Below are 24980 nucleotides of genomic sequence, written 5' to 3' on the forward strand. Positions count from 1 at the left end.
ATCGGTACTTAAAGGGGGCTTATAAAAAAGATGGTGCCAAACTTTTTAGCAGGGCCTGTTGCCACAGGACAAGGGGTAATGGTTTTAAACTAAAAGGGGGTAGATTTAGACTAGATCTAAGGAAGAAATTTTTTACGCTGAGGGTGGTGAAACACCGGCACAGGTTGCCCAGAGAGGTGGTGGATGCCCCATCCCTGGAAACATTCCAGGTCAGGCTGGACGGGGCTCTGAGCAACCTGATCTAGTTGAAGATGTCCCTGCTCATTGCAGGGGGGTTGGGCTAGATGACCTTTAGAGGTCCTTTCCAACCCAAACTGTTCTATGATTCTATGTGGGCGGGGGGTTTCTCTGTGTACAGCGAGTGGACAGAAAGACAACAACTAGTTCAAGATCTTGAAAATGGCACTTGGTAAGTGTTGGCGGTTAATGACAGAGCTGCTGCCTCCAAAGCGGATCAATCCACTTGATCTGGTGGGGCCACGGGTCAAAAACCTCCCCACGAATGTAAAAACTGACTTGTACAAGTACTTAAAAGGCCCTCTCTGAAGAGCGAGGCTGGTTTGGGGGTAGGAATTGCACCGACACACAACCGCACTGGTGGACGCTGAAGATATAGTTCAGTCGTCTTAGGCTGTTTCCAGTGCCTGATAAATAAAACATGGGCTCTGTTGTACTTAGTCCCCTTTTTTGTTTTACTTTGCTTTTTAGAAGACAGATTGTCCACCGCAAGCACTAGCGGTAGCAAATTTGGGATGGGACTGCCTGCAGCCAGCACTGCTGACATCCAGGGCTCTGCAGAATTCACCATGTAAGGGGTAAAAGCACCTGGTGGTATTAATAAGTCTACACAATAGACACAAATATAAAAGCGATGCATAAAAATAATACTGTAGTAAAAGTTTATATACTTTTATATAACAGTGTAAAAATTTTAATAACTTTTGAAAAATGATAGTTTTGAATAGCTCTTTGATAAACGTATAGGAGACGTACGTCTGTCCCTCGGCCCCCTGGACTGGTAGCAGTAAGGCAACATCCGCATCAGCTTTGCAGTGTATTTCAAGTTCTGAGCTGGGAGCTCCACACTCAAGTCTGTCATCGTAAAAGTGACAAATATTTTTGTCACAGTAATTCGGGGGTTGGCTGTTCATTAGCAACTGGCCAAAGTCCATCGAAAAACAATTTCACTGGGGTCACAAGCAGCCTGCAAATGGTGATGACCTTTGTGTTGCTGCTGGACTGTCAGAAATGAAGCCTCTGTGTCCCGCTTTTATTCCCACGACCCATTTAGTCCACAAGAAAAATATTTGCGTTAAAAGAAGCCACTGTGCATGACCGGCAGCAATTTCTTAAGCAAAAGCTTTTTTGTGTGTTACAAGACCATTGAAGACATCTGGAACAAATACATTTCTATTTTAGGCACCACTGCATATTAATCTTTTTCTGGCAGGTGATGAATTCACACATTTTGGGGTAATTGCTGTGTATCTATCTCAATACATGAAGGCATCACAAATGGAAACACAAAGGACAGTAAGAATTTGGACAGGGAAGAACAAGCAGGAAGCCAAAGATTTGGAAAAGTCATGGGATGAGTGGGAAGGAAGCAGTGAGTGGGAAGTAATTCATGAGAAGATGGCCTAGAAAATAAGGGAATTCCAGACGGAGGACTGTGGGTGCGTAGTGCAAAGCAGTGGAGGGAACGGGATAAAAGGAAAGACGGTGACAATAAGGACCCGACCTGAGCCCATACAGCTCATGGAAAGAGCTCGGTTAGGGGACGTAACCGGTAACTAAAGGCCTCAAACGGGCAAGGTTTTGTGTTTGCCTAGGCCCGGGGTCACTTTGCTCTGGATTAAGTTACATGGCAAATTTTACTGCAAACCCCAGAGGCGTGTCAGAACCTTAATTCCAGACCGCTGCGCTTTACATCGCAGGCAACGGTGCCTGCCACGTTAACGACCACAGACGATTTCCAAGGTGTGTCAACAAGTCCCTTTACATACATAAATCCTGTAATATTAGTCCAGGTCATGAGATGGCATAAACTGGCAGAGCTTTAATGAACTTAATCCTTCGCTTTAATAAAATCAGTTTCTATCAACTAAGAATATGGCTTTTGGCTTTGTAGTTTCATGCTTCCAATAGCAATGACCAAACCACAGCAACAGCCTAACAAATATCTACCAGCCCATCAGAATCCCGATTCCGGCTCCCTTATATTTACGTATTTCGCTTTTCTTAAGGAAAGGTGGCCAAATCTGCCTAGGTTTGTGATAGCTTTGAGATGTGGACAACTTTCCATTAGAATTGAGGAAGCTATGCCAAAATTATTTCCACTCGGGATGACTTAAAAGAATTGGAATCCAGATCTTTGAGTGTGAAAGGCTAGTACGTTAACTCATAGCCCTTCTTTGCCTCCATTGTGCTGTTAAACACATAGTAAAAGCAAGCAAATAGTGGCAGAGATAAGTGTGTTTGCTTGGGAATTACACTGTGAAGAAAGAATAGAATGGGCCTGGTGAAACAGACAGATGTTTTGTTTAGGGGAGCCAGAGGAGGATGCTTCTGGTTCTTCTCCAAAGAGGGGGAAAAAGCACAGATGCAGAGTTTTATCATTTAACAAAACGGCTCTTTCAAACTAGGAACGTTCCAAACTAGGAACGATGCAAAACCAGCTCATTTTAGTGCACCTAAAAACCCACTAGCAAACTAGTGTCATCAATGACCAGAGCTGATAACCTAAGTCACTGTTGTGTCATGGAATGAGCATTATCCAGAATAACAAATGCTAAAAAGTAGGCCCTAAATATTCAGGGGCAGAGTACAGTGCCCAAACACAAAGGCAGTTTATTCACCAAGTTCTCTAAGATGTTGGATCACGCAGTAGCGCTACATAGGGAAACTCTGGACATGCACTAACACAACACTTACAGGAAGATGAACAGGATTTGCTTCCTACCTTGAGCACGTATGTATTGATTTAGCATTTTTAAAACCTGCCGTGAATTTCCACAATTTAAATGGTGCCAAGTGTCATAACACAATGGTCATCTATGTGTAAAAGCTCCCAGCTTGAAGAATTCCCCGGCCTTATGCTATTTCTTTATTTCTGTTATTTGTATATGTAGAAATAACATTTAAACTACCTAGATTTAAGCACTGCAATTTGTAAGAATCTAGCCTAAAACTGCCGTTTGAGTGCCGTCTGTGTGTACAACCCCATACATTCACAAGCACGCTGCAGTATGAGCAGGACTGACAAAGAACAAGGCAAAAATGGCAGCGTCATGCTAAGTAGCCTAGCAACATTCATAACAGAGCACAACACTCCTGTTTAGATTAAACTCTGTCTCAGTGATACAGTTTGTTATTTTACAGTGTGATTCTACTTGCAGGCCTGGTCTTGGCAAGATATTTGGTGCTACAGAAGAAAAGAATTCGTTACATCCCTAAAGTGATGTTACTGCCTTGGTTTCTCACGTGCCAATCTTTCCCCTCAATTTGCTGGAAAAATGGATCGAAAAAGTTACTTCAATAGGATGCGTGAACTGTAAGTTTAGCTATGTCCAACGCACTAGTGGGTTTCTGTTGCATACCTCAGCTCTTGCATTGCGCCTGCGAAGAACAAATAACGTTACAAAACCAGTAACACTCTGTGGTTCAGAAAAACATTGTTTAAGACTTAGGGATCAACAATTTAGGAGACCTCCCCCCCACATAATAAGTGCTAGAGTTTTTTGCCTTACAGAATCGCAATCACGGCCTAATGTAAACATGTTGAGGGGTGATACCACCCCTAGTCATTTCAAAGAGTTGGCCTCAGTCAGTGAGTAGTGTCAACAGAAGAAAAATGAAATCGCTGGATTGGGTCACTTCTGCTGGTAAACTGGTTTTTTTTTTCTCCCTTTAGAGTACGTATGCTATCCATGCTGAGTTAGGATACTGAGATGTTATCAGCTGAAACAAATGGTGGAACAGTGATTAAAAAAACAACACCCCCTCTCCTCTGAAACCTCAAACCATAGGAAAAAACCTGCTGTTGAGTTGCTAATCTCCTGGAGATAGAAAGGTCCCACCCTACTGATGCAAGATGAAAACAGAAATCTAACTTGCATACTTTATGGTGACTTCATCATTTAATTAAATCATGCGTACATAAGATGAGATAGTTTTCTGAAGATTTATGTCCAGAAGCATGTTTGCTCTAGAGCCAAACCTTCATTTACCTGTGGGTTAGCAGCCATAATAGTGTAATTCCCGTCATCATCCAGGGTGGAGGCTGCAGTATGCAGCGAGCAAGTTCCATCAGGTTCTCTTTGAATTCGGTAGTGATCACTTCGTTTAGAAATTTGCTTCCCATCTTTAAACCAATAAATCTGCAGGAAAAAACAAGGCACAGCTGATAAGAGGTGGGTGCTCACTGTCATCATTTCTCAATTAACAGCGCTAATGAATCCTAACTGCCAAAAACCTCTCTGGTAAGCATTAAATGAAAACCGGTTTGATCAACTAGTAAAAGTGCAGAACCACACTCCGTGAACCACTTTCACTAAAAGACAAGTTACAGATTAGCAATCGTTCAAAGAGAAAGACGGCAGCATGAACATTTACCGAAGAAGTTTACAGGGGCACGAGGGCATGAACAGCGTGCCCATCCCAAGGACCGAACAGCAGCTGAACATCTCAAGAACTGAAAAAAAACATCATTACGAAGAAAAGTTCTATTTCAGAGAGGATTACTAATTTTAAATATTTATTTCACTTAAATCTGAAGAAGTTGGGGAAAGAACGCTCTTGCTCTCTTCTCAGAAAATAGAACCATAGAAGTAGGTAATTATAGGAATAATTAGTTCAATGATGAGTAAAATTGAAGCAATGATCTCGCTGTTGAAACGGCAGTTTCGTCTCATACCCGTTACGCTGCCTGGACTGGACCAAAAAGCCAGACGGGGATTCAGCCGCTCAGGCTGGCAATGAGCAGTCCAGCGTGCGAAGGGGCCGGCTCAGTATAGTTGCGTGACTGAAACCAAGAGTGTCACCCCGGTGTGACAGCCATCTACAGAAATGGACAGCTTTACAAAGTAATAGGAAGTACTTCAAAGCAAGTCAGCACACAGACAGCCTTTAATAATTGTACGCCACCACCAGTATAGTTCCAAGTTGTACAGAACAGTTAGTTACACTATCTATCTATCTATCTATCTATCTATCTATCTATCAGAGGTCTTTTCCATTACTTTTGATACATAATTTTATTCTCTGGCTGACCCAAGACCTACTTTCAGTGAGCCAAAAAAAATGATGTATGCAGAATAATATCTTAAAGCAATCCATAAGTGACACAAAAAACATGTATGCGTTTTTAGTGCCTCAAGCTTGAGGTGAAACAAACTTCAAATAATTTGACCTGGCTTCAGGGTTTTTTTGCTATATTATAAATACAGCAAATAAATAACATAAAACCCCAAACTGAAATCTGCTGGGATCAAAAGAAAAACATGGTGTATGCATGAAAACACACAGGAATATGTGAAAAATTTTATACTAGGAAGGCTGTAGTCAGCTTCCCAAACCAGTATTTGAGTAAAACATTATATACTTGTAATTTCTGAAGTGTGTATTACTCCATAAGGTCAGTGGCGTTCAGCATTTCTGAAGCCACTCGTGCAGATAACCTCGTAAAAAATGCGTGGGTAACTCGTACAAAGTAGAACAAATGTATTCATCCTGGTTGCATGACTGCTGGGACTATTTAGCATGAGGAAAACACACACATTTTCCTCAGTCTAATTCTTGAAGTGGGAATTTAGGCCTTACAGTGAGGAAAGGGTGCCGGCTTTCCAGTTAAAATGAAGTGACAAAGCAAAGCACAATTCCTGATAAGAGTTTAATATGCCAGGTTCTTCATACGTGCCAGCATTTCAAAGCTCTAAATTCATTCACTTGGGGGGAAAAGTTAAGTATATACTTTTAAATTTCGCAAAAGGACAATGGAGAATGTTTCGGAGAGAATGAGTGGAAATTTCCCTTAAAAATTAATTACCATGTATGGTTTTCATATTAACAAGCATTATGCGTAACTAGAAATGATTTCATTTCCTCAATAGCTGGTTATACTTGTTTCCCATTTTGCCTGTCAGCAGCCTTGCAGAGACTCCGTGGTGCTAACAAAAGATTTAGTCATGTCTTCTCATCTGCTGACAGAGCACTTAACTGGAGATGCAAAAGATATTTGATCACTTATATACACATGCTAATGGATGCTGGTAACAACATAGCTGCAAAAAATGAGTTTTAACTTGCATGCTTTACATGTGTCATAACGTTGCTTGGAAATCTGCGTTAAGTAGTAATTATTTAATAACAATGCACTTATCAGAAATATCAGGAGACATGCCAGAAATTATTACATGGAAATACATGCAAATATTAACTGAACCAGCTATCCAAACATCATGCGTATGTTGCCCAATACTCATTTCCACTAAGTTTAAAAGCATTGGCATCACTGGCTTTTACTTATGAGGAGTAAATTCTTAAAATATTCCCTTTACCTGACATGGAGTTAATAAGTAATAATAAATAAGTAAAACACTACCACTGCTGGAGACAATGGCCCTTGCAGTGAAGTATTTTCTTTCTAGGATACCTTTTAATAAATGTACCATTAAACTACGTAAGCACTGAACACTGCAGCTGGATTGCTTTTATTTGTACCAGATTTTCAGAAACCAGTGTGTAATGACTAGAAATACAATGGAATACACAGTACAAAAGGATTTTTGATCTTGGGCAGCACAGGCATTTTTAATCACTAAGAATTATATTCAGCCACGTGAAGAGCGAGCAGTACGAGCTTTCTGCAACATTCATGTCTCAATTAACCTTTTGTATGGCATTGTCCTAATTCTAAAGAGAAAGAGCTCTTAAAAAGAAGCATTCCACAATCCCTCCTGTATCACCACAGGTTCTCATTTTAATGAGAAAATAGTTTTACGTTACACTGAAGGTTATAACAGAAGTAGACTCAGATTTAAAAAGTCATTATTTATGAAGACAGAATTTGCACATCAGTATTCAATTTACATGGCATGTTCAGGGGAAAAAATAATCAAGCCAACAACCCCGCTTAGAAAAATCCCTTGTAATGAATGCCAGATTTTAGAAACACCACAGTCCTTCCTAAAGCCATTCCTTGGCAGAGCTGACAGAATACTTGGAAGGGAGGAGCTTCAAGTTAGTAAATTATTTCCAGCTTTTCATTTGCCAAAGCAAAGAATTTATTCAGGGGCAACACTTCCAGCTTCAACAAATGACAGCAGAAGGACAGCCCTCAGCCATCGAGCATTTCAAAATTGCTATCTTGGCATGCTCCGGCGGATGAGGGGAAGATACAGCCTTTGACATTTGCAAAGCCCAGCTAACAAGTAGCCATCCAACAGGACTGAAATTGGTTCCATTCCAAGCAACTTAGCAAATCGCACAAAGCATCTGCAAGTGAATGGAATAAAGGGTCATAGTCCCAGGTGCAAGAGCAGATCGCTTCTTAATGTGCACGCTTTGACACTGCAGGAAAAAATAGAACATCGTATCTGAATCAGAGCGCGTTCACATCAGATACTCCTTTATAATGCCGTGCTTTAGGGAAAGTACTAACAATGTGGTTTCTTGGCTGTGCAGTCTCTAACACCAAAACAAGGAGAGTGAGGGAAAGGAGACATCCTCTTTCATCTGTCTTAAATCAGATTAAGATGACTGTGAAACTACACCTTAATTGAAAACTGTGAAAATTAGGGAATGGCTAAGTTGACTAAGGCTGACTCATAATAGGCGATCCAGCAATTCAGCCATAAGCCTCAGGCAAAAAGAGTATCTCTCCAGCACACTGCACCTCTAACACCAACGAACCCATTTATCTTCCACCCTTATTCAGCACAACAGACTGTTCTGTACAGTCATGTCAAAAGTAGTGCTGGACATCAAAGGTTTGGTTTCAGTCAGACTGGGCTAATCTTCTCAGTGTGTCTTCAGTTTGAAGCAGGAGTGCTTTTTTGATATGACTATACTGATCAGCCCCACTTACTTTGCAGTGGTTCACATCGTGTTGTGGTCTTAGAGCACAGAACTGGATTCCTTTCAGATGAAACTAAGCCAGAAAATGTGCTCCAAGAACACATCTAATGTGCTGCATCTGCTTCAGTCTGTAGGGCGAGATTAGAGCTAGCCTGAAGTAAAACCTCCTGAAATGCATGCAGGGACGGATATCTCATTCCACAGATTTGCTGCTTCTGGTCTGCACTACTTGCTAATGTAGACACAGCTCTCGTTCTCTGTTGTTCCTTCTCTGCTACCTGACAAAGTCCATTTTTCTTTTTACAGTTTGTGCAGTATCATACACCTGTATCATTGGACATGTAAAGTCATTTGCATTTATCTCTGTTCAAAATCCTAAATGCCTGTAAAACTTACACTAGATGAGAGATTTGGATGTGGCTGCTGCTGTGAAGGTCTTAGGTATCTAAGAGATAAGGCATCTTTGATCTTGTCTAAGAAGAAAAGAGCCTCTATCCACAAGAGGTCACTGTAAGAGCTGCAAGGACCTCACGGGGAAGATACTGGTTTTGGCAAGGAAGTTGAAGAAGCTACTGCTGTTTGCCTGCTGTGTAATGAGTCAGTTGATTGCCAAGCAATTTTTGAAATGGTTAAACACAACCTACCAAAGGAAGGCATTCTTCCAGACTACTGACATCATGCAACTGGTACTTTTACATTTGTTGAAAGGAAATGCTTCTTAAGCCCAACCCTCCCTCAGAAGCTCATCATTAAAACCTCACCATCGTGCCTCATCTTGCTGTTGGGATATATGGGAGCTTATAGTATTTTATTATGCCTTCCTCTAACTTTCTACACACCCTAACAAGACTGAATATTATTGCTATATAAACTCTGCAATGCTGAAGAAGGCAGAGATACCACGCTGGCTCCTGAACCAGAAGCAACATATTTTTGTATTAGCACGTTGCCGTGCCTGAGCTAATTACCCACGTTAACCTGATGAGGTTGCTTTTGGGACTACTGTGCCAGCTCACATGGGGTTTTCTAGCATTGCACTGCATTCTGTGGTACAGATGTACCCTGCAGGTAACTCTGAAAACGATGGAAGTATTACTTCTAGGTAAAATAATCGAGATGAAATCTCAGGAGGGAGTAACTAAGAGCTGAAGCCTCCTAGTAGGATTTTTGACTAGTATAAATCTAAACAATTCCAGTGATGTCAAAAGAGATTTGACAGTTTATAGCAGCTAGGAGTCTTTCTTGTCAAGAGAGAATGTCTGCTGTTCCTGTAAGATACAGCCCATAGGGTGCAGGGGCTGACTGTAAGGTACCAATACAGAACTCTTCAGAGCGTTTCTAGAAACATTTACCCTCTTTTCTTACCTTTGGCTTTGGATTTCCTGCCACTTTGCATGTAAATGTGACCGGCATTCCCTCAAAGATTTTGTAATGCTTCAGCTTTATCTCAAAATATGGTGACATACTGTTATCAATAGATTCATCTCCATGTTGCACCTCGTCATCTGATTCTTCCACAGGAGACCTCTCCAGCCTGTATTCAATTTCACTGATCAATCTTTGCTCAAAGCTGGAAACTTTATACTCCTGTCAAACAAGAAAGGTACATATTAGTGTCCAGCTTCAACACACTGCTCAGCAAGGTGTGTTTCTAATGTTGTTTTTTTTTATTTTACTGATCTTTGACAATCCATTAAGGTTTTACATATAAAAGGAAACTGTATCTTGTTGAAGAAAAACACTATAATCCATGCCTCCAATAACTTCCCTATGAAACAATGAAGACATCTGGTATGAGGCAAAAATTGTATTTCATGTTATCTTAAGGTCTAACTTATAAGGGGAAGGAAAATCATTGGTTGCTTTCTTTCCATTTAAAAAAAAAAAGCCTATAAGAATAAAAGTATTCTGAAGCAGTTCATAAAGACAAAAGAAACACACTAATATTTCCTTGAGGGTACAGGCAGATTTAGGGTGGGTTTTGTTTCCAGATGGCCAGAAGACCATATGGTTCACATCTGCTATTCGCATAGAGGAGGCTGCACCAGAAGGCTAAAATGTTTTTGTTTACAGTTGCCTGTAAAAATGAGGAAAAAAAAAAGAGAAAATAGCAACACTGGCAGTCCACGATAGCTGCCTCCCTTTACTCCTGTTGCCATGGTCCCCTTTGTCTGGCCAAAAGTATCACTTCTTCCTTAAAAACAAAATTTATCATAAAAGTATTCAAGATATAGAAAGAAGAGTGGAAAGTTTCATCCAGTGTAAGACACTACTGCTTGTTTAATTTTGCTATTCAGATATTAGGAAACATTACTGTGACATACACAGTTATTTACTTTCTTGAACTGTTCACTCTATCTACTTCACAGTACAAAAGTCCTGCTTTGAATCTTAGTGATAACAAAGATAATGCCAGAATGTAAGAAAGCTCAGAAGCAGGGGGAAAAAAAAAAAAAAAAAAAAAATCTTTATTAGCCAACGCTCTTCTCGGTCAGCAGGCACTCTTTCAAGTGACCTTTGGCCATTGTCTCTGACCCTTATTTTATTTAAGATAGAACACACGTCTCATACGAAGCCTCCTTTCACATACCCACCCTCTATCGTTGCCTCTAGTCTGGGAGTGACATGTAGTCTTTCCACTGACTGGTTACAGAACTAATCATAACCCTCAATAATGGTAAAAAATGGAAGAAGAGAGAAATACCTTTGTAAACTGCAGGGTTTTTTTAATTTCTTTGTTCTCTGAAAGTTTACCACAAAAGTAAACTATGAAGTACACATGGTATATATAAAGAGCAGCTGATTTGGATGCAAGGCAGTTAGTATCAGCGTATGTTAACATTACGGCAGAAAGATACCGGAGCACGCCATTACTGCAGTTAAGCTGCCTGCACTCAGACAATTAGGCTTATAGAACAACTTTAACACCCTGAAGGGAGTGCAGCCCAAATCTCCTCAGTTATTAATGCTAGGTGACCTCGTATTGTTATTCACCAAGAACAGTAAAAGGGAAAGGGCAAAGACGACAGAGGAAAAAAAATCAACGAACAAAAGAGCAAGAAACAGGTGAAAACATTAACCTTTTGAATATCCACAGGACTCGCTACAGAAGCGCCAACAGAGCGAGCTTCCTGCAAGGGTAGAAAAAAAAGATCAAGAGGCAGAAAGAAGACCAAGAGGCATCCATGACAGTTTCTCAGAGTTCTTAGCAGGAGAATGTACTTTATGTGCTAACATAAGCAAACAAATGCTACACACTTCCGAATAGCAACTCTGGCATCTGAACAACGGAGAACGTGTACCAGGCCTTTCAAGCAGCCTTTCTGTCGTGTTTTTGGTCTGCATCCAAAAAGTGCAGATTACATACATAAAGAGAAGATGGTTTCAAGATAGTAGATGTATTTTTGCCTTGAGAGACTTAAAGGTCAGGACAGAATAGGATAAACGGAAGAGTTTAAAGCAGAAAGCAGACATTTGAGAACTCTCAACCTTATTCAGTATGGAAAAACTGAGCAATAGGCATGTGATCCTCCATGATATATAACATATGACTTCTATAATCAAAACCGTCCTTCCTTGTGTATATTTATTCTCTTACATAGGACTTTTTTTAAGACAATCACAGCCTGTAAAAAAGAAATATTGAAAGAAATTTTTTATTTTCCTATGAAAGTGTAGACTTATGTGGCACCTGTATAGCAGGCTCCTCCTCTGGTTCCTGTATGTTGAAGACAGTTGCAGCACTGTCTGCTCCCAGCAATCGACGAGCCATTTTCTCCTCGTATGTTAATCTCTGAACAAAAAATAAAACGGGTGGGTTAAGGGGAAGGAAAAAGAAGAAAGAAAAGTTCTTATTTCTCCTTAAGAACTATGAGGCTGTTAGACAGTAAGCAATGCTTTAAGTAATGTTAATAAAATAGAGCAGCAATATGTTTCTAACAGAAATTTTCTACCGCAGTTTGTAATGCATTTTTTTTGCATTACAAATGGCTCGTCTGGCTTAAGCAACCCTTGCCCTGACTCTGCCATTTGTTTCCATCCTCTTGCCAGGAACTTGGGCAGGAATGAGCAATAGGAACTGCCTAAATCAGCATGGCCATCAAAAAAGTGCATGTCAAATCATCCCAAATTTTACTCCTAGTAGTTCTGCTCAATTTTTACACTAGAACCACACGGCAGAAAACTCTGCCAAAAATGCTAAGGAGATACTACTTTACTTGATTATTTTGTCAGAAGTATGACAGCTTTATAGAAAAATATATTCTTTAAGGTTTTTTTATTTCTATTTCTTCTTACTTTTTAGGAAATTAAGGAGACAGCTTATAAAAGACAATTTACACTCAGAAGGTAAAGCAAGTTAAAAGAAAACCTGAAGTGTACAATTCAATTGTTTCATTATTATTTTTCCTTCTACATTCAATAACACATTTCAGGCACTTAGACACTTTCTTACAAATCAACATTGCAAAAAAATGTCAGTGAATGAAAGGCAAACTCATTACATAGTGAAATGCCTCATTTAAACAGAAAAATGAAAGAAGAATGGAAATTGTAAAACATTACAAGTACTTAATGCTTCCATTTTTAAAAAAGCTCATTTAAATTGATTTTTAAAAGATGTCATATTGTAGCTAAATCAGCGGGCTGAGACTCATGAAAACTAGGTACCATTCTTGGCTTGGTTACAAATGTCTAAGCAAGTCATGAACTTTTCTTCACTTCAATTTCTTCTGTGATCACTCCAAGTGCCCACAGCCATGATTACACAAACAGAATCACCCAAGACAGGAATCTGCAAGGCTAAAGCCTCAAGGCAAGCGCAAAACCAGAGTTTACCGGTTCAAGCTCCCACATCATCTGATCACAGTTGGTTTTTGTTGGTAGGGGTTCTTTTTCCCCCTCTTCCTCAGGCTATATGGGCTTTCTCAGGACATTCCATTCATTTGTCCAGGCCAAACACCTCTCTCACTTTCCAAAATAGGCATTGACAGTCATGGTCAGCCCACCTCCTTTGAAAAAATGGGAACTTAGACACTACGAAAGTGATTCTCCTTAACTGCTACAGAAAACTGCCAAACCCTATGCAGTCAATGGAGAAAGGTGAGTACAGCAGCACTAGTCACTCTGAACGTTTTCCCTACTTCACTCTGTTGACCTTATTAAGAACCAGAATCCGGCAGCTGTGGAGTAGATAGTCTGACTCAATAGGCTGTCTTGAACTACAATACCATAGTCCACATCTCAGACACGGTAGCAAACATAGCAAACTTCTGAGCATGGTCCTGAGAAACCTAAAGCACACTACCTTTCAGTGACACAAAGGTATCCCAAAGCATTCAGGTGCTTTTGAAAACATTTTCTTGACAAAACAAAGGTGACAGTCTACATTTTTAAGATTACTTTCCTCTTAAAAGAGATTCCTGCTTCAAAGACATTTAAATCAATGCCTGAATAACTGTAATCAAGCCTTAGGAGATTGCTTCTCATCAACTCTGAGCAGGAAGAATTTGGTATTTTCTCTTTTATGCATATCTTAAAATGCACAAAAATTAATGAAGAACTTTGTGGCTGTGCATCTCAGTTGTTTGATACACTTGCCCGTTTTGCCTCATTTCTTGACTCCTCATGCAGATTTTTAATTCTTCATAAGGTCTGTAAGTTAGTACTATAGGTTGTTTTTTATTCTATTGGTCAAAAAAGTCCCACAACTACAGGATCTAATGACGTCTGATTCCTAACGGGTTGTTTCTAGTTTTACCCTGCCTTGTCCCCCCCTCTGATGTCCACTTACCAGCTACCCTTTCCCCCTGTTGTCCAACTGCTGGGCAAAAGGTAGAATGAGCCTGGACTGATCAAGAGCTATGCATATGCTTACTAGCAAGCCACCCAGTGATGAACAGTCAAAAGCAAACGGCCTCTGAGGCTGAAAAAGCCCTTGAGGTACACACTGTGCAGGCTTCTTATGCGAATTCATCATCTCTGAGACCCCCATTGCTTTGTTAAGTCCAAGAAAAGTTGTCCAACAGGAGAAGGAATGATAGGCCAAAATGTACACTATCATTTCTTATGGAATGCAGCTTTGGAGATGCAATTAAAAATAATAAATACATAAAATATAAAAATAATCTACAACAATTATTTTATATGCAGCATATCTGAGAAACTACCCATGATGCCCACGCACATTCCCCGGAGTATTTTATGTTTTTATACCGGTTGCCCATTGTTCAAAAGGTCTTCCTTGAAGCGAAGTTTTCTTTCCAGATCCTGAATTACAGCATCTTTTGACCCTTGAATCTCTTCATCTGATGCTATCCTAGCAGTTCTGCCTGTTTTCTTGGGAAATCCCCTGCAAAACAGTACAGGAAAATTCATGAGCTTTTCTGAAATCATTGGTATTTAGGAATTTATCTGGAATCACTGCTATTAGTGAAGAAAATTACATTGTGTCTTTGAAATTAGAGGTCTGGCATCTTACACTCTATGCTGTCCCTTCTAACTCACATCACTGATTAAATGGTTAGTTTAAGGACGAAGTTGAACCTATGCTTTATTTGTGCATTCGTTAAAAAAGGGCTCGAGATGGTGTAGCGGTGGCTGTAAACACCACACACTCAAAGAGGAAACTGATGAGCAATGGCAATAAAGCAAAGTGAGAGGAAACATGAAAGAGAAAGCATGACTAGATAAGTGGGGATGGAAGATAAACTAGGTTCCTATGAAGTAACAGATGGATAAAGATCAGAAAGATGTAAGACAAGGCAGTTAATTATTAATTTCCTATATTATTCATTAACTAATTCCTTGTTACGGCTTTTCAATACACAGTGCATAATTTCATGTTTATTCTTCATATCTCTGTGAACACATACCTGGAAGGCAACATGTAAATGTTGTTTCTGAAAGAAGAGCCATTCACAGAGTCTAGGTTACACTGGCAAAAAGAAAAATCATCCCTGTAAAGCAGTTTTCAGCAGCAGGGTTTCACAGTGGAATAGCACCCATTTAGCAGTTTGCATTCACAACGCTAAGCTATTCCTTATACCAGTCTACAAGTTATGATTGCACTTTCAGGATATCTCGCTCCCATTGTCTGGAATGGCATAGGAAACTTTTTCCAGTCTGCGCTAATATTTAACGCTTTTCAGTAATGTTATGATGGCTCTGTTGCTGGAAATGTCCAAGAATGGTGGTTTCTACTGGACATCAGCTGTTCTTACATAGTTGTGAAGAAATCAACATTGCTATCAGTATTTGAAACTTGCAGCACACCCCATTTCTCCAGTGAAGTCACACATTGTCATTTAAAACACCGATACCGATTCAATATTGGTTTGGGGTTTGTTTTTTAACTTCATCTACTAAATAGGGCTCAGCCCTATTAGCTGAGCCCTTAGCCCTATTTATTCCTTGCTGTTGGACACTGAATCCAGTTTTACCACTGCACTTCAGGAAAGATACAGCAAATGTCATTCCCATTTTGCATGGGAATGACATGCAAAATACGGAATCGAATCAGGTAAATTGCCAAACTCACAGGCAACACAGATGGGAAAAATCAGACCAGCATGTAAGGGGTAAACTTCTTTCCAATACACAACTTAGTAATTTAATTACCAGCACCAACATGTTAAACAAGAATCATACAGTGATAACAAATTTTGTTGGATATTGTTTGGTACTATGTTTCTGTGACATGGTTAGAGAAATTTCATTCTTCAGCAAGTGTTTTCAATGGTAATTTTTAGCATTAGTTAAAATGAAACAATACACATATGCTGTCCAAAGCCAAAAGGAATTAAGTGAATAAATGGAGAAGACAATAATTGGAAACATTTCTGTCTAAATTCCTAAAACATTTCCTATTCTGTTACTGAAAGTAAATTTAAAATGGGAAAATAGTGAAGTTCTTATAAGAAGAACTGCATTTTCACATTAAATCACAGCAGAAGAGCAGACATTTGCCTAATGTCGCAAAGAGCCAGAGAACAGCATCCCTCACCCTAGAAATATTCAGCTGTTAGCTGGAGATCTTCTCATTCACCAAGCAGAATAATTCCCTCAGCATTTGGCTGGGGATGTTCTCAGTCACAAGTAACAAAGAAAGTCTCCTCAACTCCGTTTTGGGGAAGAAGTCAGGAAAATTATCCCATTTACAGGGAGGCAAGAGAATGCTAAGAGGAAAGGGTAAGGTCTCTTCAAGAAAGAGATGCTTCAATAAGTCGAGAAATCTGGGGACAGTAAATGTAAAGGAAGAAAATGTAAAGGAAGTAAAATGGACAGGAGAAGATTGGAAGAGGGGATCAGAAGCTAATGTCCCTCAGGAAGGCTGGACCAACTCCTGGAAGGCTAGTGGAAAGGTGGCATCTGTTTCTCTCCTCACAGTCTTTCCCTTCACCTTCCAGCCTCTTACCTCTCCCAGCCCAGCACTGCCATGGAACTGAATTTTGTCACTTTTTGGGTAAGGACACACACACGTTCATACTTGAATGATAAAAAGAGTCTTAGCAGAAAAAGGCCTGCTGATGCCTGGCACTCAGTAGGCTGTAAAGGTAAAATGTACAGTCTACCCAAGAAAGTCACAACAGTACATGACAAGAGGGGGATGGGCTAAGTGCTCTGGAGTGGATTTCAAGTAACAAGTGAAAGCATTTTCTGAAGCATTATCAGTTACCTTTGAAAACAAAAACCCCTAAGCAAACACACCCATTTTTAAAAGGGGAAGGAGTACCAAGAGAATTACAAGTCAGTAAGTTCAATGTCCATACGGAACGTAAGAAAACAATATTACAGTCCATTTCAAAACCATGTAGGATAATAAGGAAATGAAAATTGAATCCTATCAAACCTCACTGATTTCTCTCTCTGTCAGGTTGAAGGGCATACAGATAGGCAAAAAGAAGTAGCTTTAATAGACTTCAGTTTATGGCTTCTGAGTAAGCCTTCAGGAGCTGCAGTAAGTTCCCTAGTAAATCAAGGAAACAGAATCTGGCTGAAATTTCTATTATATGGCTGCATAACTGTCTGAAAAAGCTATTGAGAGAGTAGCAATGATTTTTTTTTTCCTATCAAACTGAAAGAATATAGACCAATGAGGTCTTTCAAAGGTCCACGTATACTAAGTTCAGTACTTAGTATTTCAACCTCAACAACTGGAAGAGTGAAATAAAAAAAGCACATTTCTCAAATCGGCTGATGACACTGAACTTGCAGAGCTTGCAACTTGTTTGCAGGTAACAACTGTCATTTACAATAATCTTTGTAATTAGTCTAGAGGTGGTCTAATGATGATGTAGCTCAGGAAAAATGTTCAAAGCATGACAGCAATGCAAATGGAAAATTAGCACTAACATATTAAGCATGTCTCAAGAATCTGTGAGATTAAAACTTAGACAATAACACCATTATTTCAAAAGGAAAAGAAATATAATTCTGGGAAACATTAGCATAAGACATGAAACTTCATTGTTTTCCTTTATTCCTTGCTGTTGGACACTGAATCCAGTTTTACCACTGCACTTCAGGAAAGATACAGCAAATGGGAAAATTTTAGAACAAGAAAACTGTCAGATGGTTTTAAAAGCATAGCTTTTGTGAGAAGCTGTTACACACACACACACACACACAAATATCTTGTTTTTTTAGTCAGGAAATGAGGAGAATGAAGATAGAGAAGTGAATCAAACTTAAAACGTCAGAAAATAGCTGACATTCAGTGATTCTCCATGTCCATCAAGGATCGTAAGTAGACAAAAACTTGAAGAACAACAGGCCTAGCTTAGACTAGAACAATGTAGAACTCTCCTTTCTCCATCCTCCAACAATGACAGTTAAACACTGGAACAGGTCATGTAGGGAAGCTAAGAAATTTTATTTAAGAAGAAAGTATGCAAATATTTCAGCAATGGCCTGGGGATCCCTGGTAGCTTTTAACAGGAGAGGCAGACTCCCTAACAACCTTCCAGATCTCTGGTTATCTGCCAGAACATCCTGAGCTTTGCACAGTGGGTGTGGAAGTGTGAATAGATTCTCTTCTCTTCACTTACGTTTACAAATAAGAATTTAAGCAAGGAAGTAGTCAGTTTAAAAATATAACTATAAAAATGAGTATCAGTCAAAATTTCTTCAAATGCCTTTAGAAAACCTCTCTTTTTCTCTTTCAGGACTATTTTAAATTGGGATGAAAAAAGAAGAGGTGCATGAAGAAATGTAATTCTTCCTGCAGGTGCTCTATTTCCACCCCCGCTTTAGAATCTCTTTCTTTCTCTACGTATACACGCTTTAAAATATGTACATAAATATATACACATACATACCCCCCCCCCCCAAAGTTAGCTCTTAAGACGTACATTCTTGAGATGAATTTCAAAATGGCTACAAGGCAATGGCAACAAATAGAAGGTCCTTGGTAAATCTATCCTCTGAAGCACAGATCCATTCAGCTTGAAAGATGGTTTACATGTCAAGGCAGCCTAGCAGCAAACTTTCTTCAGCTGCTTTTGCAAATATTTTTCACCATCCTTACATGCCCTTATCTGGATGCATTAAGTTCCTAAGATTTGTGTCCTCCTTTATGACTCATCAGCTTTCTTTTTGTCTTTTCTCAGGGATAACATCAAACAAAACATTCTGCCAATTCATTTGTGTATTTGTGTGTTCATTCTTTGCCTGATGCAATTTTCAGAGTATACTGTGAGTACTAAGGTAGCAGGAGATAGCTGGAGAAGGTATATTTCAAGATATTGACACCATTAGTCTCGAGCACACAACCACCCCCACAAATGTGCAAAGAAACTATCAGCCTTTGAGAATCAGGCTGAAATTCACATAGATTTTACGCACCTCTGAAACATGCATCACTCGAGTCACTGAGGGCCTGAATACAGACATAGATAAAAAGCACACAAGTCTTTCGGTCAGAAAGGGCGCAACAAAATTGCCAAAACTCAGTCATCTTAATTCACACAGAGATTTTTGACAGCAAAGATTTTTGCAACCTCGGCTTGGCTCTCCTTAGTTTTGAATATTTGCCCTAACGTTTATTTAGAAAGAAGGCCAAACCAGCAGTACTTTTCATGTTTTAATTACACAGAGTGCACGCTGGATGCGATTCCCTCTTTTCCTACATACCTTTTACAGTGTAAACAAGGGCAACAGGCTGGCTGTTGTTACCCTTCCAAGAACAAATTCTTGTTTGCAGCCAATATGGCTCAGTTTCACAGAAATCCAAATCAATTCTCTGGTACTGAGGTAATGAACAGTAACTTGATTTTTCCTTTAAAACTAAAGCCTTCCAAAAATACAGCTAATTCCTGCCCATTGGACATTTTCCACACATTTTTCACTAACACATTTTTCACTTGCTGTAGGAACAAAGGTACTATAAGCACTGTAACAGGTCACAAACTTTGAAGCTGCAGCTGCACATTAAAATTGTTTTAGTCTGATCTTGTCATACACGCTGTGGAGACCGGGAGTCAGCTCTGTTCAGTAATGTGACGTTACATGCATCTGAATTAAGGGAATGCCTGAGGCACACACCTGACTAAGGATGACTTGCACTAAATGAAACAAAGGTAACAAAAGTTCAATTATTTCTACCACCCAAGAAAAGGTTATGAAACTGTAGTTGAAAAAGAAAAAAAAATCATGCCTCAGCATTGGACAGGATCAAGACTGACATGAATAATATATATTTCTGAGCAAGTTTGATCCTTCTTAATGATTAGATAACAGAGAACAACTCACTTACAAAGTGCATGCCTACCACCAAAATTTTATTTTTCTAAGGCTTATCTTTAAAAATGCATTTTTACTCATTAAAAGAATTACTACTTTTTCATTCTCCTGTTCAGTTCCTTTCCCACCCAAGCAAGTTTTCTCTCTGTCTCATGCTGCAACGGTTACCATAGATACATAAGTGCCATTTGCTTTTCAAAAGATGTCCACATATTTGGGTATCAATTTAAAAAATACTACCTATTTTGTAACCGGTAACCTTATCTGCATTTCTGATTGTTACCAGCATTATGCTAGAATTGACTGTCAAGAAGAAATCACTAAAGCACTGACTGCCTCTGAATGTAGAAAAGGCTGGCACAGTCCTCATAGTCCTGAAATCTTGACAAGAACAGGTAACTGCCAGAAGCATGTGAAGAAAAACCTATATTGGACTGAGAAAAGGTAATATATCCAAAATATTACTTTTATTCCAGCTGAAGAAATGCTACTGGTTAAGGTCTCCATAACTATAAAGCACTGTACGTGGCTTTTACATTCAGCCATTTTTGTGGCATTCAGATCTGCTTAAAATAAGGAAGTTACAAAATTAAGTCCTCTGAAGAAAAAAAATCTGCAGACCAAAAAAAGCTGCAAAGCAATGCTGCAAACAGCCTCTCTCTCTTTTCAACAGAGACGTGTATGTACTTATTCTCTTAGTTAAGTTCACTTGTCATCTCACAACATTCTTAAGCATCTGCAAATACCATTTAGAAAAAGAACTGGATAAAAACATCTTGAAAATTTAGACTTCCAGATGATAGTCAGGACACAGTAGGTCAATTATTTTGGCTACTGTCTGTGTGTCTGCATGTTAAATCCTTGATCTCCACTTTTGAGCAACTTTAATTGATTAGATCTGGGGCACAACCTGGATTTCAAAGTTCAAGTGGAACAAACATGCATTCATCATGTTTCAAAAAAGCGGATAAGGATATGTATTTTATGATAATCACGTGCATGTACATAATAAAAAGGTGTTACATTGTGCAAAAACAAAGCCCCCAATATGAGCTGTTTCTTAGAACAATCAACAAGAAGTGATCTGATATCACAGATAAACCACTCAGGTGTTGGTCTAACAGCCACAAGTAGTATCCAAGCCATGGGAAAAGGAGGTACAACACAATAAATCAAGAAACTTTAAAGAAAAATGGTCTAATGGACAGGAGCAACAGCTTAAGAAAATTGGGGGTTGGGAATAAATGCAAACCCTAATATTTGCTGGAATTTTCCCAGTTACAGAAATACTTGTCTTCAGATATATTTTCCTGAGATCCAGGGATAACTCCAGGTATGACTGAATAGGTAGCATACAGAGATGAGGTGAGCTCCCTCAGAACCAAAAAAACACCCTGACCTTTCTCCTCAGTTTGATGTTGGAATTCTTAATCAAGGTACTTCCTCCTACATATCACTATTTTCACATCAATCATACTGTAGGCAACCTCCATTTTTTACAGTTGTGACAGACGTTACTTACAGACACGGGAGAAGTAAATGTCCAGTCTACATAGAACAGCAATACAGTTTACTCTAAAATGAAAGCTGGCATTTGTACTGGGAGACTGTTGAAAGCTGTAAGATAAAAAGATGGAGAAGCGTAGCTTTTCCTCAGAGTGGTCACCATCATTGCTAGCTGACTCAAGGAACATAAGGGTTACTAAAATATTTGCTTCAGTGCTATTATTTGAGACAGAATTCAATGAACAAGTCACAGTACACAGATGCAAGAACAGACCAGCAGCTCTGATCCAAAGGGGGGAAAAAAGTACAGATCTCTCTGATGCTACTATTGTCATGATTCCCACAGAATCTCCTTTAAGATTTGGATTTAAGGTTCTAGAGATCATTGAAACAGCAGTAGAGTGATAAAAGCAGCTTACTTAATTACATTTTACAAGATACTTCAGACAATCTTGTCTTCAAAACAATGTTTTCTGTTCCATTTTCCATTCTTTTCCAGAAAGTAGTAAATCTAGAGTCATGTTCTTTCACCAATTCTGTACAGTCAGATTTTTTTTCTGTTTGTGACTAAGGTAATATTACTGAAGATACCTATTTTAAGAAAAAGTCTACTGTAAGGAGAAGTGCCTACTTTAAGAAAATACTGTAATTTTTTAATTTGCTTTCAAAAGGATATATGTATAGCTGACAATAGTTGTTTTCCATACTTAGGAAGAGATTCCATTTCTCCAGGTTGGATGACTCTACACCTTTTTGTAGCAGGATTTATATTCTTGTTATTTAGATATTCACTAAATAGTCACTAAATCCTTCTCATGGGATTAATTTTGCTTTCACAAATGCTCATGTAAACTTACCAATGTATGTGCTTACCTAGAATTTGTAAGTATACTTATTTATTTTCATACAGATATAATCTGTTTTTCCTACGAACAGTGAAGACCGGAGTCTAGCTTCTACAGATTTAACTGTGGACAAAACCCCCTCAATTCTAGGTTTCTGTCACATTAACTCTGCTCCCTGCAAGAATTCTGTAACCAAAAGCTAGCCTGAGTCCAACACATCCACCCACCCTAGAGTTTTCTTTAGGTAAAGAAAGAACGAAGCGAGATTTTTACGAACAGTATCCAACAATCTTACTCCAGCCAGGTTTACCTCAGAAATAACTGATGATTGTTCATAATTTCCTTAAGTACTTCATTATCTATGCAGTTCCACTAGTACTTCTCTTTTGTTTAATAACACTGTGCTCTGGTAAGACATGTATTTATCAAATCTGCCCCATTAATTAAAAAAAGGTTATTCCCAAAGCTTGTTCAGCTAACACCACCACAGTCACAGCTTGAAAATGCTGGTCACTACAAAGTGTCTAGAGCTTACTGGAAAGATGAGATATATTTTATTCAACTGAAACATTTACCATACAATTGTTGCAAATAAATGGTTAAAATATTTAAAGGTGAATTAGTAGGTACTAATGACACAAAGCTGCTTTCCATGTTTCAGATGTCCAAATAAAGTGTAGTAAATTCACAAGTAGCTATTCCCATGATTCAGGCAAGGCTGTAAGACTATGTGTTGTTAAAAAAAAAAAAACATAAAGACCCCCACCCCAAACAAACAAACAAACAAAAAACCCAGTGCAATGTTTCCAAATCTATCAACTGGAAAGAATATTCATTTGATCAAACTGGTTTAGATAATGCTGTCACTTCCACAGAGTCTCAGGGTCCAAAACCAAGGAAAATGTCAACCCTTAGCTGAAACATTAGCATGGTATTTACTGCTCATGGGCTCACAGACAGAATACGGGAATGGAAGAGAGAGAGTTAGAAATGTTTTGTCTTACCTCTTATGTAACAAGAGGCACAACACCTCCTTGGATTAATTCATCTTTTAAGTAGAACAAAGATGATCCATACACTGGAAAGGAAATGCCTGAAGAAAGCTGATGGAGGGAAGGTCTGACTCCATGAGGAGAAATGCAGACTCTGTTGGTTTGTATACAACCACTGTGTTTTCCATTTTACAGAAAACTTCACTGACGCTGCCTTTGACCATCTCCAAAAATAATTACCTCCACCTGCAATGTTTATTACTTCACCTTTATTCTGCTCCTACCACAAAAGCAATCTGAAGAAAAGAATGATGCCTCCTAAATACTGAGTCTGAGGAGCAGATCTGTAATTGTGCTAAGATTTAGTAATGAAAAAAATCATTGAAATGTATGAAAAATTAAACAATTATTCAATAAATTCCACAGTATATACAATCATAGAACAGTTTGGGTTGGAAGGGACCTCTAAAGGTCATCTAGCCCAACCCCCCTGCAATGAGCAGGGACATCTTCAACTAGATCAGGTTGCTCAGAGCCCCGTCCAGCCTGACCTGGAATGTTTCCAGGGATGGGGCATCCACCACCTCTCTGGGCAACCTGTGCCAGTGTTTCACCACCCTCAGCATAAAAAATTTCTTCCTTAGATCTAGTCTAAATCTACCCCCTTTTAGTTTGAAGCCATTCCCCCTTGTCCTGTCACAACAGGCCCTGCTAAAAAGTTTGCCACCATCTTTTTTATAAGCCCCCTTTAAGTACTGATAGGCTGCAAGAAGGTCTCCCCAAAGCCGTCTCTTCTCTAGGCGGAACAACCCCAACTCTCTCAGCCTTTCTTCATAGGAGAGGTGTTCCATCCCCCTGATCGTTTTTGTGGCCGTGACAGGGTATACTTCCAAGACAGCATTGAAAAAATAACTTTTATGCAAATGTTTAAGTGTTTTCTTGAGCAAGAATGCATGCTTTACTCTAAGTGAGCCTTTGGAGCTGCTGGAGCTGAATTTAAAAAATAGTTCAGCTTGAACCTCCAGGAGACAAGGGCAAATGCAGCTGGGCAAATAGGAGAAGGTGAAAGACCCTGTGGCTCAGGTGTGACTGAAGATAGCTCTTGGTTCAGAGGGAATTTGTGGGAATGGCCAAACTTCCAGGCACGCTCTCTGGTGCACCCTGCAGGAAGCAAACCGTGCCCACCAAAAAACAGGTCAGAAAAGCAGTGCTCGCCCAGACTTTCTCATACCAGCAGTCTGGTCCAGTACAGACACTGTAGGAACAATCCTGTAAGTAAAATTGCTTCTTCAGTTAAGTAGCACTTAGGTGGTTGGCCCAACATCCTGACCTAAAGAAATCAAATCAAAAGTAAAGATACAAAGATGTGTTCAAACCAGCAGAAAAAGGAAAGAATAAATTTCACTTACTGCTGAAAGGGGTCAGTGAAACAAAAAAAACCCCCAAGATCCCCCTTCAAAATATCTAACTACTATAGCATGATTTTCATCAAGTGATCACATTATGTTGATTAATCATTGCAGGAAATGAGTACCTCAATTCAGGTTTTATGCAGACCAGCAAGAGGGTGCAAGGAAGTCTGCGTTGCATATTGCTACTATACCTTTCAAGTTTTTATGGCCCTCAAGAGAAATGAGGCATTCATAATGTGGGGGAAAAAATAAAAATCATAGAGAGCACCATAAATCTAAAGGACTAAGTTGTGGAAATCACATCTTTAAACTGACACAGCTGTGATTAACTGGCAATAGCTTTTACAGTTAGAAAAGTTTTTGGATATAGTTATTTGCCCAGAGAAAATTTCTGGTGAGGAAAAAAAAAA

General features: G+C 39.2%; 1 protein-coding gene across 1 annotated transcript in view; it reads right to left on the minus strand.

Annotated features, from left to right (window-relative positions):
• Positions 1–24980, minus strand: part of PALLD (palladin, cytoskeletal associated protein) — a 215739-nt gene that overhangs the window by 10964 nt on the left and 179795 nt on the right. The window contains exons 12-15 of the mRNA XM_009330709.1: positions 14290–14425; positions 11768–11869; positions 9442–9663; positions 4230–4379 (exon numbers count right to left, since the gene is read on the minus strand). Coding sequence (XP_009328984.1) covers positions 4230–4379; positions 9442–9663; positions 11768–11869; positions 14290–14425 — 610 coding nt within the window. The remainder of the gene's footprint in view (positions 1–4229; positions 4380–9441; positions 9664–11767; positions 11870–14289; positions 14426–24980) is intronic.

The sequence above is a fragment of the Pygoscelis adeliae genome, unplaced genomic scaffold (assembly GCF_000699105.1).
Source record: "Pygoscelis adeliae isolate BGI_AS28 unplaced genomic scaffold, ASM69910v1 Scaffold167, whole genome shotgun sequence".
Taxonomy (NCBI): domain Eukaryota; kingdom Metazoa; phylum Chordata; class Aves; order Sphenisciformes; family Spheniscidae; genus Pygoscelis; species Pygoscelis adeliae.